Below are 24646 nucleotides of genomic sequence, written 5' to 3' on the forward strand. Positions count from 1 at the left end.
TGTAAAGAACATCATCTCTGCTTTGTCTTACTTTGTTATGCTAATTATTGCTATTCTGATCAGATGAAGCGCCATCCGTCGGACATGTTTGAACTTTTGTATTTTTTTTTTTTTGGTTCTAATAAAACCCCCTGTCATTCCAAGCCTGTGTGTCAATTTGTACCTCTCTATCTACATTATTCCGTGATTTATTCAGTTTTCAAATTTATACGGACTTTTTGATCACCCGGTGCATGTATAATGGGCAGAGGATTGAAACGAGGCAGATGGAAAACCGAAAGTAAACGATATATTAGCGTATTTCGAAAGTAATCGGTATAACTGTTAATACATAGTCCCTTTGTTGGGCGAGATTGTCATTACCTTCATGAAAAATTTTTGCGATCGCCTACAGCACTATGACTGCACCCAGGCGTGCTTGTTGTCGCCCGAAGAAAATCAGCAGTCTTTTTTTCAGGATTACAATAATGTGACAATCACACGAGGACAGATGAGGACTGTATGGATGATGCGAAAGGGCCCGTTCACATGCTCCTAATGTTACTACGAGTACGGTGAAGAAGTTTAAGTGGGAAGCCCTTATACATCCTCCATACAGTCGCAATCTCTCCCACAGCGAATTCCATATTTTCGGAGCCTTGAAGACTGACATTCGTGGCCACCAGTTTTCTACGAACGAAGAGTTGTATCCCTGGATACAATCATAGTTCTGCAGAAAGCCACAAAACATTATCCATGAAGTCACTGACCGTCTTGTCTCACAGTATCAAAAATTATGGCAATTACTTTTGAAATAATAAACAGGTTACATTCTTTTCCTTCATCTGTCACACTTTCATTTGTCTGCCTGTGTTATAATTCTTGCAACCTTCCACTACTCTTGAATTTTCCCCAAGTACGGAACATCATTAAGTAACTATACAACTCTCTCTCTCTCTTTTTAATACTGCCCTATGTTATAAGTTACAGCTTCATTCCATCTTTACTTGTATTCGGCCTGTTCCTGGCTCCCTTTAACATACTCTCCAAGTCTGCCATTCAGTTAGTACTTTATTTTCTAATATTCAGAATACTTGCATATTAGGGATCATCTTCAGGATCTTCCGTCCCGATAGCTGAGTGGTCAGCGTGACGGATTGCCTTCCTAAGGGCCCGTGTTCGTTTCCCGGCTGGATCGGGGATTTTCTCCGCTCAGGGGCAGGGTGTTGTGTTGTCTTCATCGTCATTTCATCCCCATCCGGCGCGCAGGTTGCCCAATGTGGCGTCGAATGTAATAAGACCTGTACCAAGGCGGCCGGACCTGCCTCGCAAGGGGCCTCCCGGCCAATGACGCCAAACGCTCACTTCCATTTTCATCTTCAAGACCTCACATAGTGAAATATAACGCATTTATTTATCTGAGTGTGGACTTAACGTAGCTCGATCTGTTACAAAAAAGACGAGAGTGTGAAAAAAGAAAAGGTAGTCTGAGAATTGCGGAGGATTATACGTACTGTGTGGGAAATTAGCAACGACGATTTCGAATAAATGCATATTGAGATATAAACAGCAAAAACAATCATGCATCCAATCGCCGATAATGTAAGCATACACGTACAAAAAAAGGTACATATGTGTTACTGAAAGTGCACGCCTCGCGAATTTATACATTCATTACAATTATAAATAGCATTCAACAGCTCGTTGAGAAAGAGCATAAGAGGCCACAGTGAAACAACACAGGAAACAAGCAATTGATATAACATGTCGAATTCCCATCTGGTTGTTAAACAAACCGAGATTTATACAAATTAAGTGGGCAAACCGCGAAATCCAATTAAATGGAATACCGCCACTATATTACGCCCAGAGAGTAGAACAAGTAATTGAGATGATCAGAAAAGATACTGAACCCCACAACATAGACCCACGTGCTTGTCATACACGTAAAGTTACTTTTCTGTAGCGATAAGTTCATATTGTCAATAAACTCGATGCCCACCCATTTTTAAGAGAGTTAAGCTGAAGACCTTTTCTAAACAAGTAGGAGAATAACCAAGATTTCAGTTACCTACAACTTGCAGCGCAACCCGAGAGTCTTACCTACGTTTCTCGCTGAAGGGCAGACGTTGTGTTAGTAGCACCATGTAATTGTGCTAAATGTGTACATACTGACAATTCAATCAACTCTTCAACTTTGTGCCTACCGCTTGTAACAGAATACCCTATGTATCTTCGTTACGATAATTTTCTGTGCAGCCACAACGACCTGCCCTGGAACATCCGCAAGTTCCTGAAGAACCAGCTGCGGGACTTCCCCTTCTCGGAGGACCTCCGCAACGTTTCGCCCTGGTCGCGCAGCTCCTGGTCCCACACCGACCTGCCGAGACTCAGGCAGGGCATGGTGGCCGCCCAGGTAAGGCGCACACTCACTTCACGTACTCACTTATTTTGACAAGCACAGTGTCTACCTGTCTCTGCAAGGATTGTGTACTCGTTTGACATATGGTCTGGTGCGAGGTGAATATAGTGGCGTCTTCTTTGTGAGCTATTGTTGGTGAAAGTGATAAGGTCTAAGGAATCTTCTATGTGCTGTTATTGCTAATGATGGCCATAATGATGAAGAGAATGTCTACAATGGGGAGGCGATGAAATGAAGAAATATAGCATACACTCCTCTATTAGCAAAACTTTGTTGTAGAATTTTGGAATCTATATTCTGTTCGAACATTATGAATTACCATGAATAAAACAATAGATTGACAAACAGCCAACACTTAATCGAAAAATATCGTTCTTGTGAAACACAACTAGCTCTTTATTCACAAGAAGTAATGGCTGCTATCGACACGAGATTTCACAGTGATTCCACATTTTTAGATTTGGAGAACGACTTGATGCCGTTCCTCACAAGCGACTTCTTCTCAATTGCATTCCTGCGGAGTATCATCTCAATTATGTGACTGGATTCGTGATTTCCTTGCAGAAAGATCACAGTTCATGTTAACTGGCGGAGAATCATCGGCTAAAACATAACTAATATATAGTTTTCTCCAAGGCAGTATTATAAGCCCAAAGCCCACTGCAAAGTGCAACAGATGTTCTACAGACTTTGTCTCCCTGTGTTCGTCCGTCCTCTTCTAGAGGACTGATAGGCGATACGGGAGCGACATCAAAATGGATGGACGGTAGACATCGAAAAAGTTCGACGAAGGGCAGGTCGTTTTGTACTATCGCGAAGTACTGGAGGGAGAGTGCCACGAGTATGAGACGCGAATTGGGGTGAGAATCGTATCATATTCGTTGCGGTAGGATCGCCTCATGGAATTTTAATCATCATTATTCTCCTCCAAAAGCGAAAATATTTTGTTGGCGCTCACGTTCATAGGGAAATATGACCATCATAGCGCGACTGCTACGGTCGCAGGTTCGAATCCTGCCTAGGGCATGGATGTGTGTGATGTCCTTAGGTTAATTAGGTTTAAGTAGTTCTAAGTTCTAGGGGACTGATGACCACAGCTGTTAAGTCCCATAGTGCTCAGAGCCATTTTTTTGACCATCATAATAAAATATAACAGAGCTTGCACCGAGAGTTTTTCGAGTGTGATGTTGCAGTGTGGAACGACAGAGAGATAGACGGCGCGATGAACCTTCTGCCATACACTTCACTGTAATTTGCAAAGATGATGCGATGAACCTCTGCCAGACACTTAATTCAAGTCCGGGCCCGCACAGAAAATTTTAAGTGCTTGTTTCTCCCGCGTGCAGTTACAGACTAGAATGGTAGAGAGACAGCTTGAGGGTGGTTCATTGAACCCTCTGCCAGGCACTTAATTGCGAATAGCAGAGTAATGACGTAGATGTAGATGTACATTCCTTTCGCTCCTAGTCGACATTTACCATTTAGAGAACATCGTCAATACTATGTCGAGCGAAAGATAAAGAAGACGTGATACATTCTTTAAAATTTTCCTGCTTCAGTGTGACAGCAGGGCAGCAGTTCGCTGCAAGGAAAGGCACTATTTTCTGAATAGTAAATTTCGATTAGGAGCGAAGGCTATGCCTATGATCTTTTAATGTTGATGCACCTAATGACGCCACTTCAAGCCGCTACACCGGTTGTGTTTTAATAAACACTAGTTTTAACAGATGGAGTTCTTCCTAACATCATTTCTTTCAAAAGCTGTGGCTACTCGGAATATAGAATAGTTTGTGACATTATAAACGGCAGGACATGGTTCTTAGTAGAGTATATGATCACCACGGACAGCAATGCATGCCCTGCAACATCCTCTCATGCTGGATACAAGACTGGTAAGGAGTTATTGTGGCAGGCGGCTCCATTCCTCCAACAGTTCGGATGAAAACTGCTGGATTGATGAAAACTGCTGGATTGTCGTTCGTGCACTTTGACGTGCTGCAGTACGTTTCTCCATTTGCCATATGTGCACGATGAGATTTAAGTTGAGGGTAACGGGAAGACCAATCCATTCTTCGAATCTTAAAAGTTTAATAGAATAAAACCGTCAGAAACTGGATAGCTCTGTGCCTTGAAGCAGTGTAATTCATCGCTCGAAAACTCCCAGATTCTACGTTGCCAGTACTTGAGAATAAGAACACCCAACGACTTGCCACAAACTTTATATATAATTGTAAGCCTTTACGAAATTTTTTATGCGGACCCACCAGTTTCCCCCCTCCCCCCCCCCCCCCCCGCACAAAATCATAACAGCAAAAATGATATCGCATACTAAACTTTCGCTGTTCGTACAGTAAAATTGCTGCATCAGTCATACCGAATTAATGTAGTAGTTTTTTGCTACTATATTCGCAACACATTTTGCAGGCGGTGTCCACATACGAAGATGAGTCAAATGAAAACCTTAAATATTTTTTAAATATTATTTGTTGTGCAGAAGTGGTATAAAACTATATCAGTTTTCGACATAATCTCCCCCACGCTCAATGCAAGTCCTACAGCGCTTACAAAGTGCATAAATTCCTTTAGTAAAAATTCTTTTGGTAGTCCGCGCAACCACTCATGCACTGCGTGGCGTACCACTTCATCAGAACGGAACTTCTTTCCTCCCATTGCGTCTTAGAGTTTTCCAAACATATGGATATCCCTTGGGGGAAGGTCTAGTGAGTATTGTGGATGAGGAAGACTCTTCGTTTCCGGTTGGTGGAAGTAATCCCACATTTCGTCCCCAGTAACGATTCTTGCAAGGAAGCCATCACCTTCTAGTTCAAAGCTCCGAAGTTCTTCACAAGCATCAACACGTTGTTCTCTCATTTCAGGAGTCAGCTGCCGTGGCACCCATCTTGCAGACACTTTGTGAAACTGGAGCACATCATGCACAATGTGGTGTGCTGACCCATGACTAATCTGTAAACATGCTGCAATGTCATTCAGTGTCACTCAGCGGTATTCCTTCACTATGGCTACAACTGCTGCAGTGTTCTTTGGAGTCACAACTCGGTGTGCCTGACCTGGACGAGGAGCATCTGCCACTGAAATCACACCATTTGCGAACTCCCTGCTCCATTCGTAGACTTGCTGGACAAACATGCATCACCGTCCTGAACCTTCATTCGAAGATAAATTACAATAGGTTTCAGAGCTTCACTACGTAAAAACCGAATAACAGAACGCTGTTCTTCCGTGGCGCAAGTCGCAAGTGGGGTGGCCATCTTTATACTGATGCTGCGACGGTATGTGTGCATCTGCACTGTGCTGCCACCCACAGGCCATACTTCATGCTGTTTGTAGCACGCTTACCAACTTACAGGACAACGGCGCGACATTTCGATTTGTTATTACAAATTTTAGATTTTCAGTTGACTCACACTCGTACACCACTAAATCTACCTGCAAAACCACATATTTGCACAACTTATAGTTCAGGAGATGGAACAACCCAGACTATACTCATCCGATGGTTGATAATGAGAGCACTTAACTATTTTCAACAAACGTTACGTACAATTTCAAACCTTTTACATACCATATCTGCAATATTTTACGGAGTAACGCATTCTTTTATAAAGTAATCAGGGATTTATAGGAGTTTCATATACAGGAGTTCGATTCTTGAAAGAATTGTGGGCTTACTGCTTGTGGGAGGCAGAGGACACCCATTGCTGACAAACACTTATATGAAATTTCCAACATAATCATAAACAAACGCAGTTCCAAAATAGAAGGTATAAGAATAAATTAAGGCGTCACATAAGGATATAGCTTGTCACCAACACTCTTTAACTTCCATTTTGACGATTTCATAAGAAAATGGAAGAATGAAGCATATGAAGACATGCAACTGAAAAAGGCCGTCATTTGAATGATACGTTATATGCAGATGATGCAGACTTCGTACGGAAAATGAGAATTCAAACTTAGAAAATTCTGTGCGTAGATAATATGAACTAGGACGGGGGCGGGCAGGAATCCTGCACATGTGCGATGCACTTGCACGCGTGCAGTTAACAGCTGTTCCGCGTGCACACAGGGGCAAGCTGGCCACCCGCTTATCTCCCATCCCCACCATACCCTCTGTCCGCTCCTTCCTCTATAATGCGTTTTGTTTCCTAGCTTGCTTTATTGAGTGAATGAATAAGGTTAGTAGGAGTGCTTGAAGGAAATCATAGTTTGAAAGAGTACCTATTACCTACGATACGTTTTATTTAATTATCACAGGTGGAGTTTACAATACGTTTAATATCTGGAACAAAATTTCTACATACAGACAAACACAAACAGTTACGTAAATTTTCATCACTGATGTTTGCTCTTAACCGAGACTTATTAATTCAGCAAATGGTTTTCCAGCTCTCGCTATATTAAGCGCAGTCTTATAACTTGCACATACCGCTGGGCTATTATTGTTGTCGTCCTGAAAACTTGAAAACTGTGCTCCATAATATTTTAAGTCAGTTAGATGAGAGACATGACGAGAGAAAGTCGCAGATCTCTCGTGACAACAGCAACTACGACAAATTCAAATGGCTCTGAGCACTATTGGACTTAACTGCTGTGGTCATCAGTCCCCTAGAACTTAGAACTACTTAGACCTAACTAACCTAAGGACATCACACACATCCATGCCCGAGGCAGGATTCGAACCTGCGACCATAGCGGTCGCGCGGTTCCAGACTGTAGTGCCTAGAACCGCTTGGCCACTCCGGCCGGCCAACTACGACAGATTCATCTGGTATCGTCAGATCGCTCTTCTTAAGCTCAGTCAATTCCCCATCCGCTCAGAATCCGACAATAAATTGTACTCGTCCTTGTGAAATTTATTATAATGGCCTTCAATACTAAACTTCCGTTGACCAGCGAGAATTCTGCCACATATTTAACATTTCGAATTTTCACGTTTTTGCACAAAGGAAAAATGATTATCCCATTACTTTTTAAAAGATAGCGAATCTCCACTTCTCCGTTTCTTGAAATACAACGTTCACTACATAGTGCTCGCTTCGCATCAACGTCCGCAGCTTAGCCTGGTACTACACTGGCGCAACCTGCCGGCTGTCGCCACAGCCCCGGTCGACGCCTGCACGCGAGCAGCACACGTGCATCGCTGTGCGCTCATGAGCCGCGTGCAACGTTTGCCCGTCCCTGAACTAGGATGTTGTAACCGCTACCGGAACGGTCCCGGGGTTGCCGAGAACGAAAGCGCGGCGGGACCGAACGAGAGCGGCCCGTAAACAAAACAGACAAACGGGAAAGGGTGGACACGAACAACGACTGACGACCGATCAAGACCCTACGAACAACAACATGCAAGAAGCAGAGGGTTTCAAGCGAAAACCTCCCGAATCAACAACGTCCACTCGTACACGGAAACAAGCAAAGTAAAGACGCTATCTGTATGCGAGATGTCGATAGACTCACGCAAATATCAGACGGCCTCACTGAGCTTTTTTTTTTTTTTTTACTTTATTGTCATTTTAAAGCCTATACAATAGGCAGGCTGGCAGCAGCACACTACGCTGCTCTTCAGCCAAAGAAGACATAAGCATAAAAAAAAAACAGGAGAAAAACATAAAAGTCACAAAATGATGGGCGATAAAACAGGAGACACAGAGAGACAAACACGGAGCCGTTCACACTCGACGATAAACCACACTGCAGACTGTTGAGACGACGCACAAACACTGTAGAAGACGATGGCACTGGTGAACAACGGAGTGTGACGGTGAACACTGAACACTAAACACGACGGCACACACAAGACACTGATGGCGGCGATCTCCGGCGCGCGAAAGTCCACGTAGCGTGTGCGAGTCCGGGGACCTGCCAAGAGGGGGACGGGGGTGAGGTGGGGGAGAGGGGAGAAAAGGACGCCAATGGCGGAGGAGACAGGGGCAGGAGGGAGAGGGACAGGGGAGGGGAGGCCCGGGGGAGGAGGGGAGAGAAAAGGAGGGGGGAGGGAAAAAGGGAGAGAAGGGAGGGAGGGTGCCCTGAGGAGCATGCACAGGAGGAGGGTGGGAGGATCAAAGTTGGTAGGAGGGGTAGATGGAGGGGAGGAGGACATCATCAGGGAGGGGGAGCTGGCGGAAGCCACCTTGGGAGAGGGTGAGGAGGGTGGAGAGATGGAGACCGGGTGGGACATGGGAGTAAAGGCGCGGCAGCGGGCGGGGGTGGGAGAGGATCGGGGAGACGAGCGGGTGAGGAGGATCGAGTTTACGGGAGGTGTAGAGGATGCGTATTCGTTCGAGGAAAAGGAGGAGGTGGGGGAAGGGGATAAGATCATACAGGATCTGCGTGGGGGAGGGGAGACGGATGCGATAGGCAAGGCGGAGAGCATGGCGTTCAAGGATTTGGAGGGATTTATAAAAGGAAGGGGGGGCGGAGATCCAGGCTGGATGGGCGTAACAGAGGATAGGGCGGATGAGGGACTTATAGGTGTGGAGGATGGTGGAGGGGTCCAGACCCCATGTACGGCCGGAAAGGAGCTTGAGGAGACGGAGTCGGGAACGTGCCTTGGCTTGGATTGTCTGGAGATGGGGAGTCCAGGAGAGGCGACGGTCGAGGGTGACGCCAAGGTACTTAAGGGTGGGGGTGAGAGCGATGGGACGGCCATAAACGGTGAGATAGAAGTCAAGGAGGCGGAAGGAAGGGGTGGTTTTGCCTACAATGATCGCCTGCCTCACTGAGCGAGGGGCAGGCGCTTAAATACATGATAGGGTACGTCGCTATTGGCAGCTGGGACCACGTGCTCCACCATGGCGCCTCACATTATACGCGGGCCAGTAGCGCGCGCAGCCACGGCGTACGGCGCGACGGCTCCACAGACCTCTAGTAGCAATCAAGGTCAATGCCGTCTGGTGCGGATTCCGAACCCGCGGCACTCAGTACCAGATAGGAATTCAGTGCTATAATCTGAAAATATCCACCACCATAATTTAAGTTCTGGTTCACAATGGAAACACCTAGTCCGATCAAAAATTGCTATTGAAGACAAGGCACTGGAACAAGTCTCCAGATTTATTTAATGTACACTCCGTCTTCAGATCACGAGTGACCTACCGGGGCCACCCGACCGCCGTGTCATCCTCAGGGGAGGATGCGGGGAGGGGCGTGGAGTCAGCACACCGCTCTCCCGGTCGTTATGATGGTATTCTTGACCGAAGCCGCTACTATTCGGTCGAGTAGCTCCTCAATTGGCATCACGAGGCTGAGTGCACCCCGAAAAATGGAAACAGCGTATAGCGGCCTGGATGGTCACCCATCCAAGTGCTGACAACGCCTGACAGAGCTTAACTTCGGTGATCTCGCGGGAAATGTAATAACGATACTGATGTACAAGCTAAAATCAATGAATTTCAGCACTTACTTGCAATTATAAATAACATTTTAAAGAACAAAACAAGGGAGGACACGAATTTAAAGTGTTAAATAATCAGTCACTCTGGCTGCTTTAGTATATGGCACTGAAACTTAAACTGAAAAAAAGTAAAGAAAAAAGCATCATATTACCGACTAAAATGAGATTTTTTTCATCAGAGGTTACTCCAGCAGCGATCTTATATGAAATGAGAATATAGGAGATGAATTAGGAATCCTTAACTTAAATGTCGAAGTGGAATATTGTTGGGAGGAATTGATGCAACATCTGTAACATCCAGAGTAGACCGTCTTCCAGTCATTGTAAACATGCCCTCAGAAAGAACTGATGTAGGAAGACCGAGGGAAAGATGGTCTTAAAAATATGGAGTCTGAACAGGCATCTTTAACAAGAAGACGAAGATGTCTCCTGATATTTGTGATGCAATGCGTTTTACTGGTAGTGTGTTAAGTACTGATATAAGATAATAATGGTAAGTGCACAATGTATATTAATTTTGTGGACATTCACGAAGTGGGTGGGATTTATACTTGCCTACATGTGAGCAGCTGTGCTAAGCTTTACTTAATTAACAGAAAAGTTCCCCATTTATGTACATACTCTTTGTTATACTTTATGGGCAGTTAGTTTCGTGAATTAACTAACAGCACTACTGCAGACTAGAGGTTGAATATACGTCTTTAACGGAACTCAGTGTGCTCACACACTCTGGTTAGACGTCAGTTTCTATATCCTCAAGTTCTCATTATCGTGTGAATTCGTAGCCATGTAAAAACTGTAAAGGGTAGTCGGCTTATAGGCTTCAAACTCATTGATCCTCGTGTGAAGTACTGTTGTATGTCCTATTGCACGAAACACAAGGAGAAGCACTAAATTTAACTCAAAGTGTTATGTGACTCATTAAAACCTAATTATTTGACTATCTAAATATAAACGCTTTCATTAGGTCGCGTCTTGCAGCTGTCGAATAATCAGGATAAGACATTTTTAAACATTTTATACCTGAGTTGCTGTTTATTTACTGGCTGACCAGTTTCATGAGCCACATATTTTGTGTTCAAGATATGTTTGGCTTGGATAGTTCTATTTACGTCATTACACTTAAATGTTTCTCACATCCTAATTTTCCATCATGATGTGATCCACATGACAAAGATATTTTACGAAGGAGTGCTGAAAAATAATCCTTTATGTAAAAACACTTACAGCTTGCTAAATAAAAGGAATGTTTTTAAACTTCTATGTCTTTATTCTTTATGTTTACATATTTGTAGCACTGTGCCAAGAGATGTCTCCGAATTGCAGTTTGTAACGTGGCGGTGTGTAACGCAACTACGTCACTGAGTGAGAGACACCGCGCTGCAATCGAGTTTCGAATCTTCCGTACAGTCACGACTTGATCCCAGCCGATTTGCATCTGATTAAAAAACTGAAAGGACTCCTTCGAGGACACCACCTTAATAGTGATGAAGCGGTGCAGGCGCAGGTAAAGTTATGGCTCCGTCAACACTGTCAAACATTCTACAGTGACGGTACCAACAAACTGGTATTTCGTTGGGAAAAATGTATTCGTCGTCTGGATGTCTATATTGACAAAGAAGTTTGCAGACGTCAAGAATAAAGTTGTTGAATGCTAATGAAGTTTGTTTCATTTAAAAAGCTTTAAGAACTTACACACGAAAAATTCTAAGGAATTGGTTTCCAACACGATCTCTTATGTACTGCGTGATATGTGAGGAAAACGTGTTCATTTGATTGTAGTCACTCTGGGTTATTTACAGCAGATGTTACGATAACACTTAACTTACGATAACACCTACACGAACGTTCTCAGAAAACTTTACCTATATAGGAGGACTATGTCTGATGCAGGTAGACTTCTTTTGCTAAGGAATGTCCGCTTTGCCTGTGCTAGTCTGATTTTGTCCTTTTTACTTCGTCCATCATGGGTTATTTTGCTTCCAAGGTAGCAGAATTGCTTTACTTTGTAACCCACGTGGCCCACAGGTTTGATGCTACGTTTGTAGCTTATTCGGTTCATCTACTCTTCCATCTTTTCGTCTTTATTCCGTTTACTCCCAGTACATATCCTGTGCTCGTTGATACAACACGTGTTGCTTCCTTTCAAAAGATGTAGTAAGGTCACCAGCAAATCTTATCCCTGATACATTTTACTTTCAACATAAAGTTCAATACCATTTGTGAACCAGCGATTGCCTGGCTCACTAGCTAATTCTACAACAAATTTTATGCCAGGTGTCATACACTTCGTAATAGTAATTTTTTATCACCCATCACTTCGACGGACCCGACAGATCCCATACGATAAAATTCATAAAATAATCTTACTAATAAATAAAAGGAGTTAGAGAGCTAGATGGTGTGTCAAGTTTCCTATGCCGCAGTAGTAATGCGTTCATTTGATTGCATAAGAGAAGCTAATTCAGTCGAAGACGAATTATAGTTTGCAGTGACTTTCTGTTGGCGCCGGCTGGGCGTGTTGCAGTTCTGGTCGGCGTACGTGCCGTGCTCGGCGCAGCACCTAGACGCGGTGACGCTCGCGCTGGAACAGGTCGACGTCATCCGCCGCCTCGTCGAGAGGTACCCCCGTGAGTTGGCGCTCGTCACTACCGCTCAAGGTAGGTGCCTTCTGATACCACACAAGGCTCTTTCGTTTAACCATAAATAATATGTCAAATGCTTTTCGGCACGGCATCAAACAATAGCTCAAAACATGGGCCAGATCATCACGATACTTTCGGAACTGGATTTGATATTAGTGAATTTTCACATATTGGAGCCATAAAGATAGCTATATATACCAATATAAGATAGCTATATATACCAATATCCTTATAAAGTGCAGGTATGGGGTTGTGTAGTATAATTATACGAATAGAAGCGATGTATTGGGTACAAGCACATAGTAACTAACAACTAAGATAGCTATATATACCAATATCCTTATAAAGTGCAGGTATGGGGTTGTGTAGTATAATTATACGAAGAGAAGCGATGTATTGGGTACAAGCACATAGTAACCCTTTCACGTCTGCTTCAGTTATCCGAGAGAAAGTAACTGACTCCCTGCTACTTTCTGTGACATTCCGCACCAATGGTTACAGAGTGCGAGTAAGAGCAGGTAGACTAGGGAACGTCGGTTGACGTGGACGCCACAACACATACGGCTGTGACTGGATTGATGCTGTGGCCGGAAAACGTGAACCATTGGTGAATGGTGTCTCACTGCGTTCAGCGATAAATCGTGGCTATGCGCTACTCCGTATAACTGTCATCGGCTAGTATGGCTGCAACCTCGGGAGCGGTCCCATTCGTCGAATGTTTCGGAAAGGCACGGTGGTGTTACGTCTTCCGTCAGGGTGTTGGCAGCAGTCCATGACATCAGGTGACGGCTGGTAGTGACTGAGGAACTCTGACGACACGACGACACAACGACACGTCATGGACATTCTAGATATAATTGTGTTACCTCTCATGCGATAGTATTGTAGTCCGATTTGTCAGGAGGACAATGCCCTTCCATAAATGGCATGTGTATCTACGAACTGCGTGCATGATGCAGAGGACTCGCTTGTCTACTAACATGGTCATATCTGTCCATGATAGAACAAGTGTGGGACCACCTCGGACGTTAATTCTGTCTCAGTGCCAGTATATGAAGGACCAATTAAAACAGTTGTGGGTCAGATTGCCTCAGAAGAGGACACAACAGAATTGTGATACCCTTCCAGCTGATCAGTGTTTGCATATAGACCAGAGATGATGCAGCATCACACCAATAAGTGGGCTTAAACGACCAGGCTCTTCGTAAATTTTATTAGATTCTGTAAACAATGATACAACATAACATAGCCCCTCATCTCGTTAAGTTACACATCGTTTCATTTCCTCCTCCTGTTCTGAATGCTTTACTGTTTTTAGAGGTGTGCGTTGTATTAAATAGTTAAGGTCTTGCATTCATAGCACCTTTTTGTACCAATAGTTTTATGAAATGCGAAAAAATTTCTAAGAATCGGGTAGTGCACCATTATTAAGCAGAGAAATGACATATGCACAGTTGTTTACGAAAGTAGAAAGTAATTACAGTAAAAAGCTAACTCTCACTTTCTAAGCTCTCTAGATTTGATCAATATGTAGATTCTATTAACACCTATGTGCATATGGAATTATGTTACACTAATAATGTTGATGATCATATAAATTATATAGAAAATAAACATTTTCTTATAACTAGCAATAAATAGAAAAACGTCGAGACACACTTCTGTTTTTTTTTTCAATTATCTTTCTTCCATTGTGTATATTGAGACAGTCTTCCTGATGAGCCGTTTAATACCCCGAAGTGTAGAATAGAGTCTGATCGTAGAGGGAAATACAGGGTTTTAGATTTGAATATAACTTCATTAACCATATTAAACATAAACCAGACAATTGTATGATTTTTATCCAGAATATATGCCGGTGAACTATATTAGACGCTGCATGTCTTTCCCTCTATTATATTGTTGAATGTAGTCGAACAAAAAGCTACAACTTTCTTCAGTTCCCTTGGCAGTTACTTCATGGAAAATGCACAATAGGAATAGCGGGAAAACATGAGAGATACCTCATATGCACTCAAGCCTACATAACTACAACCCTGAAGTTCCATACTTTGCAGATAGGTAACAGCTTTGCTAAATGGGTCCATGCTGCACCTTTGAAGATGATCATAGGTCAGCGAAATCATATTCCGGTGGATATATGTATTACCCTTTGTTACAGTACATAGAGTTACGCTCCAGATATCGGCTGATAGAAAGAAACGAAAATTTCAAGTTTTGTTAGATTTGCCCTTTCTGAATCTTGTAGTTTTCGTATTAAAGGTTTAAGGCGAGGTCCGATCGAGAGAAACAAAAATGGATGATGTTCGGATTTTTTGCGTACTGGAATTGTATTTATTGAAATGGTGGTTCCACCACTTTATTATACATACACTTGTGTATGAAACAAGCATTTTTCTCTCATAACAAATTAACAATGGTGATTCCAGCCCTTGTCAAAGTAAGCGCCTCGTATGCGTCCTGGTTTGCGGTAGGCATTTTACAGTCTTGTGGCAGTTTCTGAAAATATATAAAAAAATTAAATTTTTAAATTAGAATGAATATGAGTAGCCACCATGATGAGGTTTCGCAAAATACCTCAAAAATGGAGAACATGTCAGTTTCTTCCGAATAATAAAAATATCTCGCCAAGCATCCTAAATTAAATTAGCTTGGATTTTAACAAAATTCTAATGAATCCATTAACCTGTCGAGGCTCCAGAGCGCTGAAAAATGTTATTCCGAGAAACCGGATGCCGTATAAAGTTTGGAGTAACAAAAGAAAATGTTGTTTCAAAACTTAAGGCAAATCTGAGATCCCAGGACCATAGAGGCATCCTTTTTCCTGAAACATGCTCTCATTTGAATTTGCGGGCTCTTTTAACAAACGAACATTCTTTGCTCCGCGAAGGCCACGCATTTCCAGTCAAGTAACTCCACGATGTTTTTGCTGTTCTCCCCTACGACGATTCCTAGCATGCTCATGGTCTTCAGAATAGGGTTGGGTTCTTTGGGGAAGGAGACCAGACAGCGAGGTCATCGGTCTCATCGGATGAGGGTAGGAAGGGGAAGGAAACCGGCCGTGCCCTTTCAAAGGAACCATCCCGGCATTTCTTCAGAATAGGTGAATAATCTCCGAATATATCTACAGCTGTATAAGCTGCTATTTTAACTGTTTTTGCCTGACAGTGAAGATGCTCCGACACCAGTTTCCAAACGCTCACGCTAAGGATCTTGTTGTCATGTTACCTGTTGGCACCGGCGCATCTTGTAAGCCAACCTTCATCAGACAGAGCTTCGTATACTCATCGAATCTTTCCTTGAACTACCGTCAACCACGGTCGCTATACAGAACCCGGATTACTATAAACGCTTCCTGCTAAATACTGTCGTGAGCCGCATGCGACCGGTTTGCGAAATTCTGAGTAAAGTGGGTGCTTAGATTACACATACTACACTTTACTGGTAGGAAATAATGTCTGTTGTTCGTACATCGTCCTGCTAGGTGACAAGTGCAATTTAGTGGACGTGAATACCTGTATGTATTTCACGTTGTCTAGAAACTTTCATTGCCATGTCATAATTATATTGTAGTTATTTTCTTGTATGACGTGCACTTCAATAAGGCCTCAAGAGGCTGTAACTTTAGCAGCAGGAGTTGGTGAGTGCAGGTGAAAGTCTTTTTTTTCTTTTTTTAAGCATGTTACTAGCAATCCGAAAACAACCTACGGGGTACGACTCCCGCTTGGTTGTGGGTAACTTTACCCAAACTGTTAGATGCAAACTAAAGCTAGCTGGCACACCTGCACTTTGGACGTGAATAAAAACATCATGAACATTAATGGACAAAGTGATATGTAGTGATGAGAGGCAAGTTAATCTCGTGAAGATGAAGATGACAGGTGGTGCAATAAACACATTTGTATTGGCTGATCTTACAAATCTCCGAAATCAATTACCATAATATTGTGGGATTACTTGATGTAGGCTAAGGTATTAAGAAGGGGATTTCCGAAGTTCAGAGAACAGCTGCAGTCACTTCGTAAATAACGAATATTTATTAAAGTGAAATAACGGTGTGGTGGTGCCTCGCAGTGCTCTAGAGGGTCCATAGAAGCTGAGAAAGTAGTGCTTTGGACGTATCAGAAACATTTATTTCAGTTTACTGCATAAAAAAATTGAAGTGGAATGACTTACCATATACCATTTATTAGTGTAATGTTTTCCAACAAGTTAATAAAGATGGAAAAAGTGTCTCAGTACTTCAGATTTCTGTTTTCTTTCCATTTAGAATATCCAGACGTGAGCAAAATTACTCATTATGAGGTATTACTGCCGAATATCTCGCTAAGTGTATGATGCCTGTGTTATGCCAGGAATGGAGTGACTTTGGACAAAAGGTTTCTCTCTCTCTCTGCCTCTCTCTCTCTCTCTCTCTCTCTCTCCCCCTCTCTGTCTCTTAAGAAACGTGATATAACACGATTTTCATTCTTTTTATGGTTATAATTATCCTTAAGAATTTTAATGGTATACACAAACCCGTTTTTATCAATTATGTAACTATTGACACTTTATAAAATCAGGAAAACCCAAACAATGTGTGAAGTAATCCAAGTTGATGGGAATGCATCGAGCACCCACAGAGTCCCTAAACGGTTCCTTCCAACGAGCTGCAACTTTTAAAATACTTCCACAATTAAGAAAGCATTTGGCAGACATAATCTACACTACTGGCCATTAAAATTGCTACACCACCAAGATGACGTGCTACAGACGCGAAATTAAACCGACAGGAAGGAGATGCTGTGATATGCAAATGATTAGCTTTTTAGAGCATTCACGCAAGGTTGGCGCCGTGGCGACACCTACAACGTGCTGACATGAGGCGAGTTTCCAAGCGATTTCTCATACACAAACAGCAGTTCACCGGCCCTGCCTGGTGAAACGTTGTTATGCCTCGTGAAACGAGCAGAAATGCGTACCATCACGTTTCCGACTTTGATAAAGGTCGGATTGTAGCCTATCGCGATTGCGGTTTATCGTATCGCGACATTGGTGCTCGCGTTGGTCGAGATACAATGACTGTCAACAGATTATGAAATCGGTGGGTTCAGGAGGGTAATACGGAACGCCGTGCTGGATCACAACGGCCTCGTATCACTAGCAGTCGAGATGACAGGCATCTTATCTGCATGGCTGTAACGGATCGTGCAGCCACGTCTCGATCCCTGAGTCATCAGATGAGAACGTTTGCAAGACAACAACCATGTGCACGAATAGTTCGACGACGTTTGCAGCACCATGGACTAACAGCTCGGAGACCATGGCTGCGGTTAGCCATGACGCTGCATCACAGACGGGAGCGCCTGCGGTGGTGTACTCGACAACGAACCTGGGTGCACGAATGGCAAAACTTCATTTTCCCGGATGAATCCAGGTTCTGTTTACAGCAACGTGATGGTCGCATCCGTGTTTGCCGAGATCGCGGTGAACGCAAATTGGAAGCGTGCATTTTCCATCGCCATACTGGCGTATCACCCGGCGTGATGGTATGGGGTGACATTGGTTACACGTATCGGTCACCTCTTGTTCGCACTGACGGCACTTTGAACAGTGGACGTTACATTTCAGATGTGTTACGACCCGTGGCTCTACCCTTCATTCGATCCCTGTCAAACCCTACATTTCTACAGGATAATGAACGACCGCATGTTGCAGGTCCTGTACGGGCCTTCCTGGATACAGAAAAAGTTCGACTACTGCCCTGGACAGCTCATTCTCCAGATCTCTCACCAAGTGAAAACGTCTGGTCAGTGGTGGCCAAGCGACTGGCTCCTCCCAATACGCCAGTCACTACTCTTGATGAACTGTGGTAACGTGTTGAAGCTGCATGGGCAGCTGTACCTCCACACGCCATCCAAGCTCTATTTGACTAAATGCCCAGGCATATCAAGGCCGTTATTATGGCCAGAGGTGGTTGTTCTGGGTACTGATTTCTCAGGATCTATGCACCCAAATTGCGTGAAAATGTAATCACGTGTCAGTTCTAGTATAATATATTTGTCCAATGAATATCCGTTTATCATCAGCATTTCTTCTTGGTGTAGCAATTTTAATGGTCAGTATTGTATATACTCCAGGGGCGCCAGTTATGTAAATTAAATCAAATTTTATATCGTCCTCGACCTGATCCTCCCCTTAATGAATTCGACTTCACAACGGTACAATTGTTGATATTGAATTCATGTAACACAGTGCTAACCAAATACGTTCGTAACTTCGCAAACTTACTTGTAGGTATCGAAGACGCGCACGCTGCCGGCGTGCTGGCGAGCCTCGTGGGCGTGGAGGGGGGCCACGCGCTGGGGGCGAGCCTGGGCGTGCTGCGGGCCCTCTACCTGCTCGGGGCGCGCTACCTCACGCTGACGCACGCCTGCAACACGCCTTGGTGAGTAGCCGCGGGAAGGCCCCTGCTGTTCCACTACCATTAACGCACCGCAAGTCATACACTGCAGTTGCTCCTACGACCTCTGCGATTACGGTGACAACACCATCAAGGCGAATTGACAAACGTCAAATTTGCTTCATAACTGTAAGTGTAAATGATTAACATTCCATGTTGCAGTGCAAATGAAGAGGAGTAGAGCCATATAAATTGTAAATATACGGGGTAAAGCCTAGGTCAGCTGTCACCAGCAACGCTTAGACTTCACGTGAGTATTTGAGGCGAAAGTATTCGAAAGGAAATGGCAGGAGAAAAAGACAGGAAGGAAGTAATTAGGAAATAATGACTTCCAGCTGCGCAGGGCATTGCAGCAATGCTACGGCGAGAGTTGAAAATTTATACTGACCTCGTCTCGAAACCAGATGCTCCACTTCTCTGAAAACGTTCGGACGAGTCCAACAGGAGAGGCACCGCGCATATCTGTAATTCCGTAGGCGTGACGGCCGTTTGATGAAAAACTTTCAGTGCCGCTGCACAACCGGCGACCGAGCTCCTACGAGAATCAGAATACAGCGAGTAGGGTGATAATGGGTGGGGATCATTGCGCTGCGGTGCGCTGGAAGTTGGGAGTTTGGTTATGACAGAAAGAATGTCCGGCTGGTCGAGACTCCAGCACGGTAGCTCAGCGTGTTCGTTCAAAGGGGTAGCTGACCTCTGTAAGACAGTGACTAACAAGATTGGAAGAAAAGGAGGTTAAGGCAACTGTTCTAGAGATGCTGAGCATCCCGATTAGAGTCTCGATCCAGCACAAGTTTCGAACTCTCACTGTGGCATTAATTCAATGCACTGTGCGGTTACAAGTCATTACTTTCTTCCTATCTATTTCCCATCGCGTTTCGTTTCACCCCAAATATTTAGGCACATGTCCCAGGCGGTTGATCACGAGTAGTGTCTGTTCTGTAGGACACATCAGACAGGACAGACACCACTCATATCTATAATGCTTGGACTTTGTTCTGCCTAGCGTATTTTGAATGGCAATAGTTAACTATAACCATGGTCAGGGGTAGCGTACTTGAATAGTAATCTAAACGTCCTCGCTCCCAAATTAGAACCACTCCTGTCCTTAGAATTTGAGTAAAAATCAGCTTTTCCATCGGAAGACTTACGGCATAACAAGCCATCCTCATTCTGCCAACGACCTTGTCAAAGAAGACGGAGGAGTGAACAGAGGTTGATGGCACTCTCTTGCCTATATGTTGGGAAACTGCCCATAAAGTTGGAAGAATCAACAATGATCAACGTTAGAAGGATGCAGAAAACAATGAAAAGCACTGTTTTAAACAGAAAAATTGTGTATCAACCGGACAAGTGGCATTTAATTGAAAAGTATCATGACGAGTCCACGTTGGCAAAATATTCCGAAATAGTCACCGATTCTGATCTCCGGGTGGAAATTGGGGGGGGGGGGGGGGGGGAAGGGAGCAGAGGGAGGACTGCCAAGGTAGCCAGAAGAATGATCAAACAACTAAAGGGTAACATTGTACGAGTCTGGGCGTGTATGTCAGAAGTCTGAAATTGGAAGGGAAGTTAGAATATCTGAAAATGAAAATGAAAAGGCTCAGTCTAAGTATAGTGGGGGTCAGTGAAGTCAAATAGAAAGAAGAAAAGGATTTCTGTTCAGATGAGTATAGGGTAATATCGACAACAGTGGGAAATGGTATAAGGGAAATAGGATTTCCGCTAGTGAAGCCATATACTGTAAGCATCACAAGAGGAGGCGATATACTTCGGAAAGGGTGGTAGATTAATTTCAGTTTGATTACATCATGGTCAGATAGACATTTCGAAATCAGATACTGCATTGTAAGCCATACCCATGAGCAGATATGGACTTAGATCACAAAGTAGTAGGGATGAAGAATAGGCTGAAGAGTAAGAGATTATTCAGGAAGAATCAATACGCAAAGAAGTGGGGTACGGTAGTATTAAGGAACGGAGAGAAACGCCTGAAGTCCTCTAAGGTCACTCATACTGCAATAAGGAATAGCTCAGTAGACAGTATAGTTGAAGAAGAATGGATATCTCTAGAAATGGCAATCACAGAGTTGGAAAGGGAAACTTAGGTACACAAAACGTAACTGCAAAGAACCATGAATAACAAAAGGAATATTTCAGTTGATCGATGAAAGAAGCAATTACAAAAATGTTCGGGGAAATTCAGGAATACAGAAACACAAGTTGTAGCGGGATGAAATAAATAGGAAGGGCAGGAGGAAGACAGAGACTTGAATACATCCAGGATATAATTGAGGACATATGCTACAAATGCTACTATGAGATAAAGAGGTTAGGAGACGAGAGTAATTTGTGGCAGGCTGCATAAAACCAGTCAGAGACACCGTACAAAAAAATAAAGCCATGGATCAGGTTAGCTTGGATGCAGGTATCCTTGAGCAGTAAGCCATTCAGTCTTTTATTGAACATTTTATTTTCCAAATAAGTAAGGTTAAAATTTTGCATACGTTAATACTTCAACAAATTAGTACGTGAACTACCAATTCCATTGAATTGTTAATAGTTTGAAACAAATCCTGCGACCAGGCAAGTGGCTTTGGGTCTCAAAAAATTAACAGTTTAAACAGTTACAAATATTGTACAATGAATTTTAAGAAGGAGCAATGGTCTTTGGCTCTTAAAACACTTACGACATTAAACAGTCACTAAAAATTTTGTTTCTATAAAATCTCTACACATTTGTTCAAGGCTTGGGATAAGACAACTGTTTAATGCATTAGCTCTTGCAATACGAAGGAGGGGGGGGGGGGGGCAGGGGGAGCTTTACTTGATGCCCACCTTCCGATATTGTTGTCTTCTAGTCAATTACCTTATAGTTTTTATAGTTTCAAGTTCTAGAAAAATAGTTAGTCTTTTTCACGAATTATATTACCTGATTCTATATATGTTTTAAATATTTCAGTTGAACCTAAGCCCAAAATTTAAGTCATAGTAGTAGATATCGCTTTCTCCAGTGAATGTGATATTCAGATTCGGAAGTTTACTTGCATACCTGTTCGTCTTTTAATTATGTGTTGTGAGTAATAGTCGACAACAATTAACTAAATTTGCATTTTATAAGTAATTTTTGAGGGAGGGCATGAAGTATCCCACACACCGCCCCCCCCCCCCTCCCCCGCCCCCTCTACGTTGTTGCTAGTTCACGTTCCAGAAGGTTCGTTGGCATTTCTAAGAGTGTGCTAAAACATACTTGTGTGTCCTGAACTCTACTTACACATCATAGTGTCTTTGTTTACATAAGTCAACAACGAACACAATTATTTCGTTTCTTTTTTATGGGAATTAATAATTCGCGCCTTTGCTAAAGCGCGTTATGGGAAATGAGTTGGTGTTCCTAGCGAGAAATCAAAATTTCAGTTTCTAAGTTGAACATCGACTGGCATTTGAAAGCAAAGACCCTAATCAGCCTACAACTCCATCAGGAACTCAGAACTACGGTGCACGTGTTATAGTCATAATTTATTTCACAAGTTTAAAAAATAAATACTGACCCAGTATCTTAGTAATTAACAACAAAAACATATAAAATACCAATACAGAGAGAAATTACAATTTCAATAAACACGATGGTCTTTTGAATTTCAATCTGACACTGCTTTTTACCTAGATGTACTGACAGTGGTTGAGTGGCTCCCATTGAGGGAAATAATGTCCGATGCGTCACACCTGGCTGAAGTAAACATACTCAGACAGCCTCTTGTAGAGCACACCAGTATTTTTATGTTCAAATGGCTCTGAGCACTATGGGACTCAAATGCTGTGGTTATCAGTCCCCTAGAACTTAGAACTACTTAAACCTAACTAACCTAAGGACATCACACACATCCATGCCCGAGGCAGGATTCGAACCTGCGACCGTAGCAGTCGCACGGTTCCGGACTGCGCGCCTAGAACCGCGAGACCACCTTGGCCGGCAGTATTTTTATGTCCTGTGCCACATTATCTTAACGCATACAATTACAGCAGGCTTCTAAAACAGAATGAGAGGCATCGTTAATCAGAAGGCGGAGACGAGAGCAAGACGATAGCGTTCAACACGGTGCGGTTTACACGCCCCGCACCACGACGCTCTGGGCCAGCAGCAGCACGCAGCACTCTTGTGTGTGTGTGTGTGTGTGTGTGTATGTTCCGGCCATCGGCGGTTTCAAGACTGCCTGTCCGTCTTGGGCGGAAAAACTAGCATCGCACCCCGACAAGCACAGGCTTCTTTCGCTGACCAATTTGAAACAAGTCCTGCGTCCAGGCAAGTGGCTTTGGATCTCAAACAATTAACAATTTAAACAAATACAAATGTTTTCAAATGAATCTTAACAAGGAGCAAAGGTCTTTGGCTCTTAAACACTTACGAATTTAAATAAAACTAGCATTTTAAATTAAACTGGATTTCGCTGAAATAACAATCCTCCTGCGCAGGAGAGCTTCTGTTAAGTTTGGAAGGTAGGAGACGAGGTACTGTCAGAAGTAAAGCTGTGAGGACGGGGCGTGAGTCGTGCTTGGGTAGCTCAGTTGGTTGGGCACTTGCCTGCGAAAGACAAAGGTCCCGAGTTCGAGTCTCGGTGCGCCACACAGTTTTAATCTTTCAGGAAGTTTCAGTTCCTCTCTTGTGTCCACTCTGCGCTTGTAGACGTCGCTCTGTAGTCACCCCCACAAACAGTAATCCAGTAGGGTAAGATCGAACGGGCGACCTCGGTGGACAAGCAATGACTCCACGGTGACCGACCCAACGACCAGAGTACGTTCTGTTGAGATACTGTGTCACTGGCCGTACGGAATGTGTAGGAGCCCCCCCCCCCCCCCCCCATGCTGAAGGTACATACGAGCTCGTGTTGCCAAAGAAATATCTTCCACGTATTCTGGTAACACGTTTGGAAGGAACTCAAGATACGGTGTCCCAGGAAGATGGCTCTCTAAAACAACTAGACCGATGAGTTGGTCATCAATAATACCGCACCACACATTCACTGAGAAACGTCGTTGAAAATTCGTTTCCACAGAAACGTGCACATTTTTATTTGCCCATACATGAGAGTTGCTCATGTTGATTCCGTTGCGGGTAAGTGTTGACTCATCTGTGAACAGAATACATGGAATTAATCGCTCATTGGCAATGATCCATTGAAAGAATTCTTGCCGGGTAGCAACATCTCCCTCACGCAGATGTACATTCTAACGATGAAAGGGATAGAGACCGTGCTCGTGTACTGTGCGTGTCACTCGTGTTTGTGGAATACCAGGTTGGGCAGCAATTTTTCTAGAGCTAGTAGTACGGTTTCGTTCCACTACTTGAAGAATGTTCTCAACTTCATAAAGAAATTGTTGTACGGGACGTTGAGAGACAACATTTACGCTGGGAAGTGTACCACGCTCACGCAGTCCGGAAACACCCTCTTAAACACCCTGATATCTAGGACTCTGCGATTCGGAAATCGTTTTTTTTGTATTCTCACACAGCAGCTCAGGAATTCCCATGGCACAAACCAAGGACAAACACCCAAACACCATGCCAGCATACTCTGCATATGTGAAGATCCGTGGCATTTTCACTACACAAAACTGTATTCATTGTTGTTCACCTAACAACACTGTAGGACCGTGCACTACGACAAGCGCTGTCGGTTTGGGACGTGAGGTAAACAACTGCACCAAGCGCAAGTGAACTGCGTACTGACACGCTTAGTAAGGACGAC

At 43.5% G+C, this 24646-nt stretch overlaps 1 protein-coding gene across 1 annotated transcript in view; it reads left to right on the top strand.

The window, feature by feature from the left end:
• LOC126199523 (dipeptidase 1-like) overlaps window positions 1-24646 on the top strand; it is a gene marked incomplete at its 5' end in the record, with an annotated part of 104052 nt that overhangs the window by 17474 nt on the left and 61932 nt on the right. Inside the window, 3 exons of the mRNA XM_049936445.1 lie at window positions 2239-2395; window positions 12340-12472; window positions 18734-18884. Coding sequence (XP_049792402.1) covers window positions 2239-2395; window positions 12340-12472; window positions 18734-18884 — 441 coding nt within the window. The remainder of the gene's footprint in view (window positions 1-2238; window positions 2396-12339; window positions 12473-18733; window positions 18885-24646) is intronic.

This window comes from Schistocerca nitens, chromosome 8, assembly GCF_023898315.1.
Source record: "Schistocerca nitens isolate TAMUIC-IGC-003100 chromosome 8, iqSchNite1.1, whole genome shotgun sequence".
NCBI lineage: Eukaryota > Metazoa > Arthropoda > Insecta > Orthoptera > Acrididae > Schistocerca > Schistocerca nitens.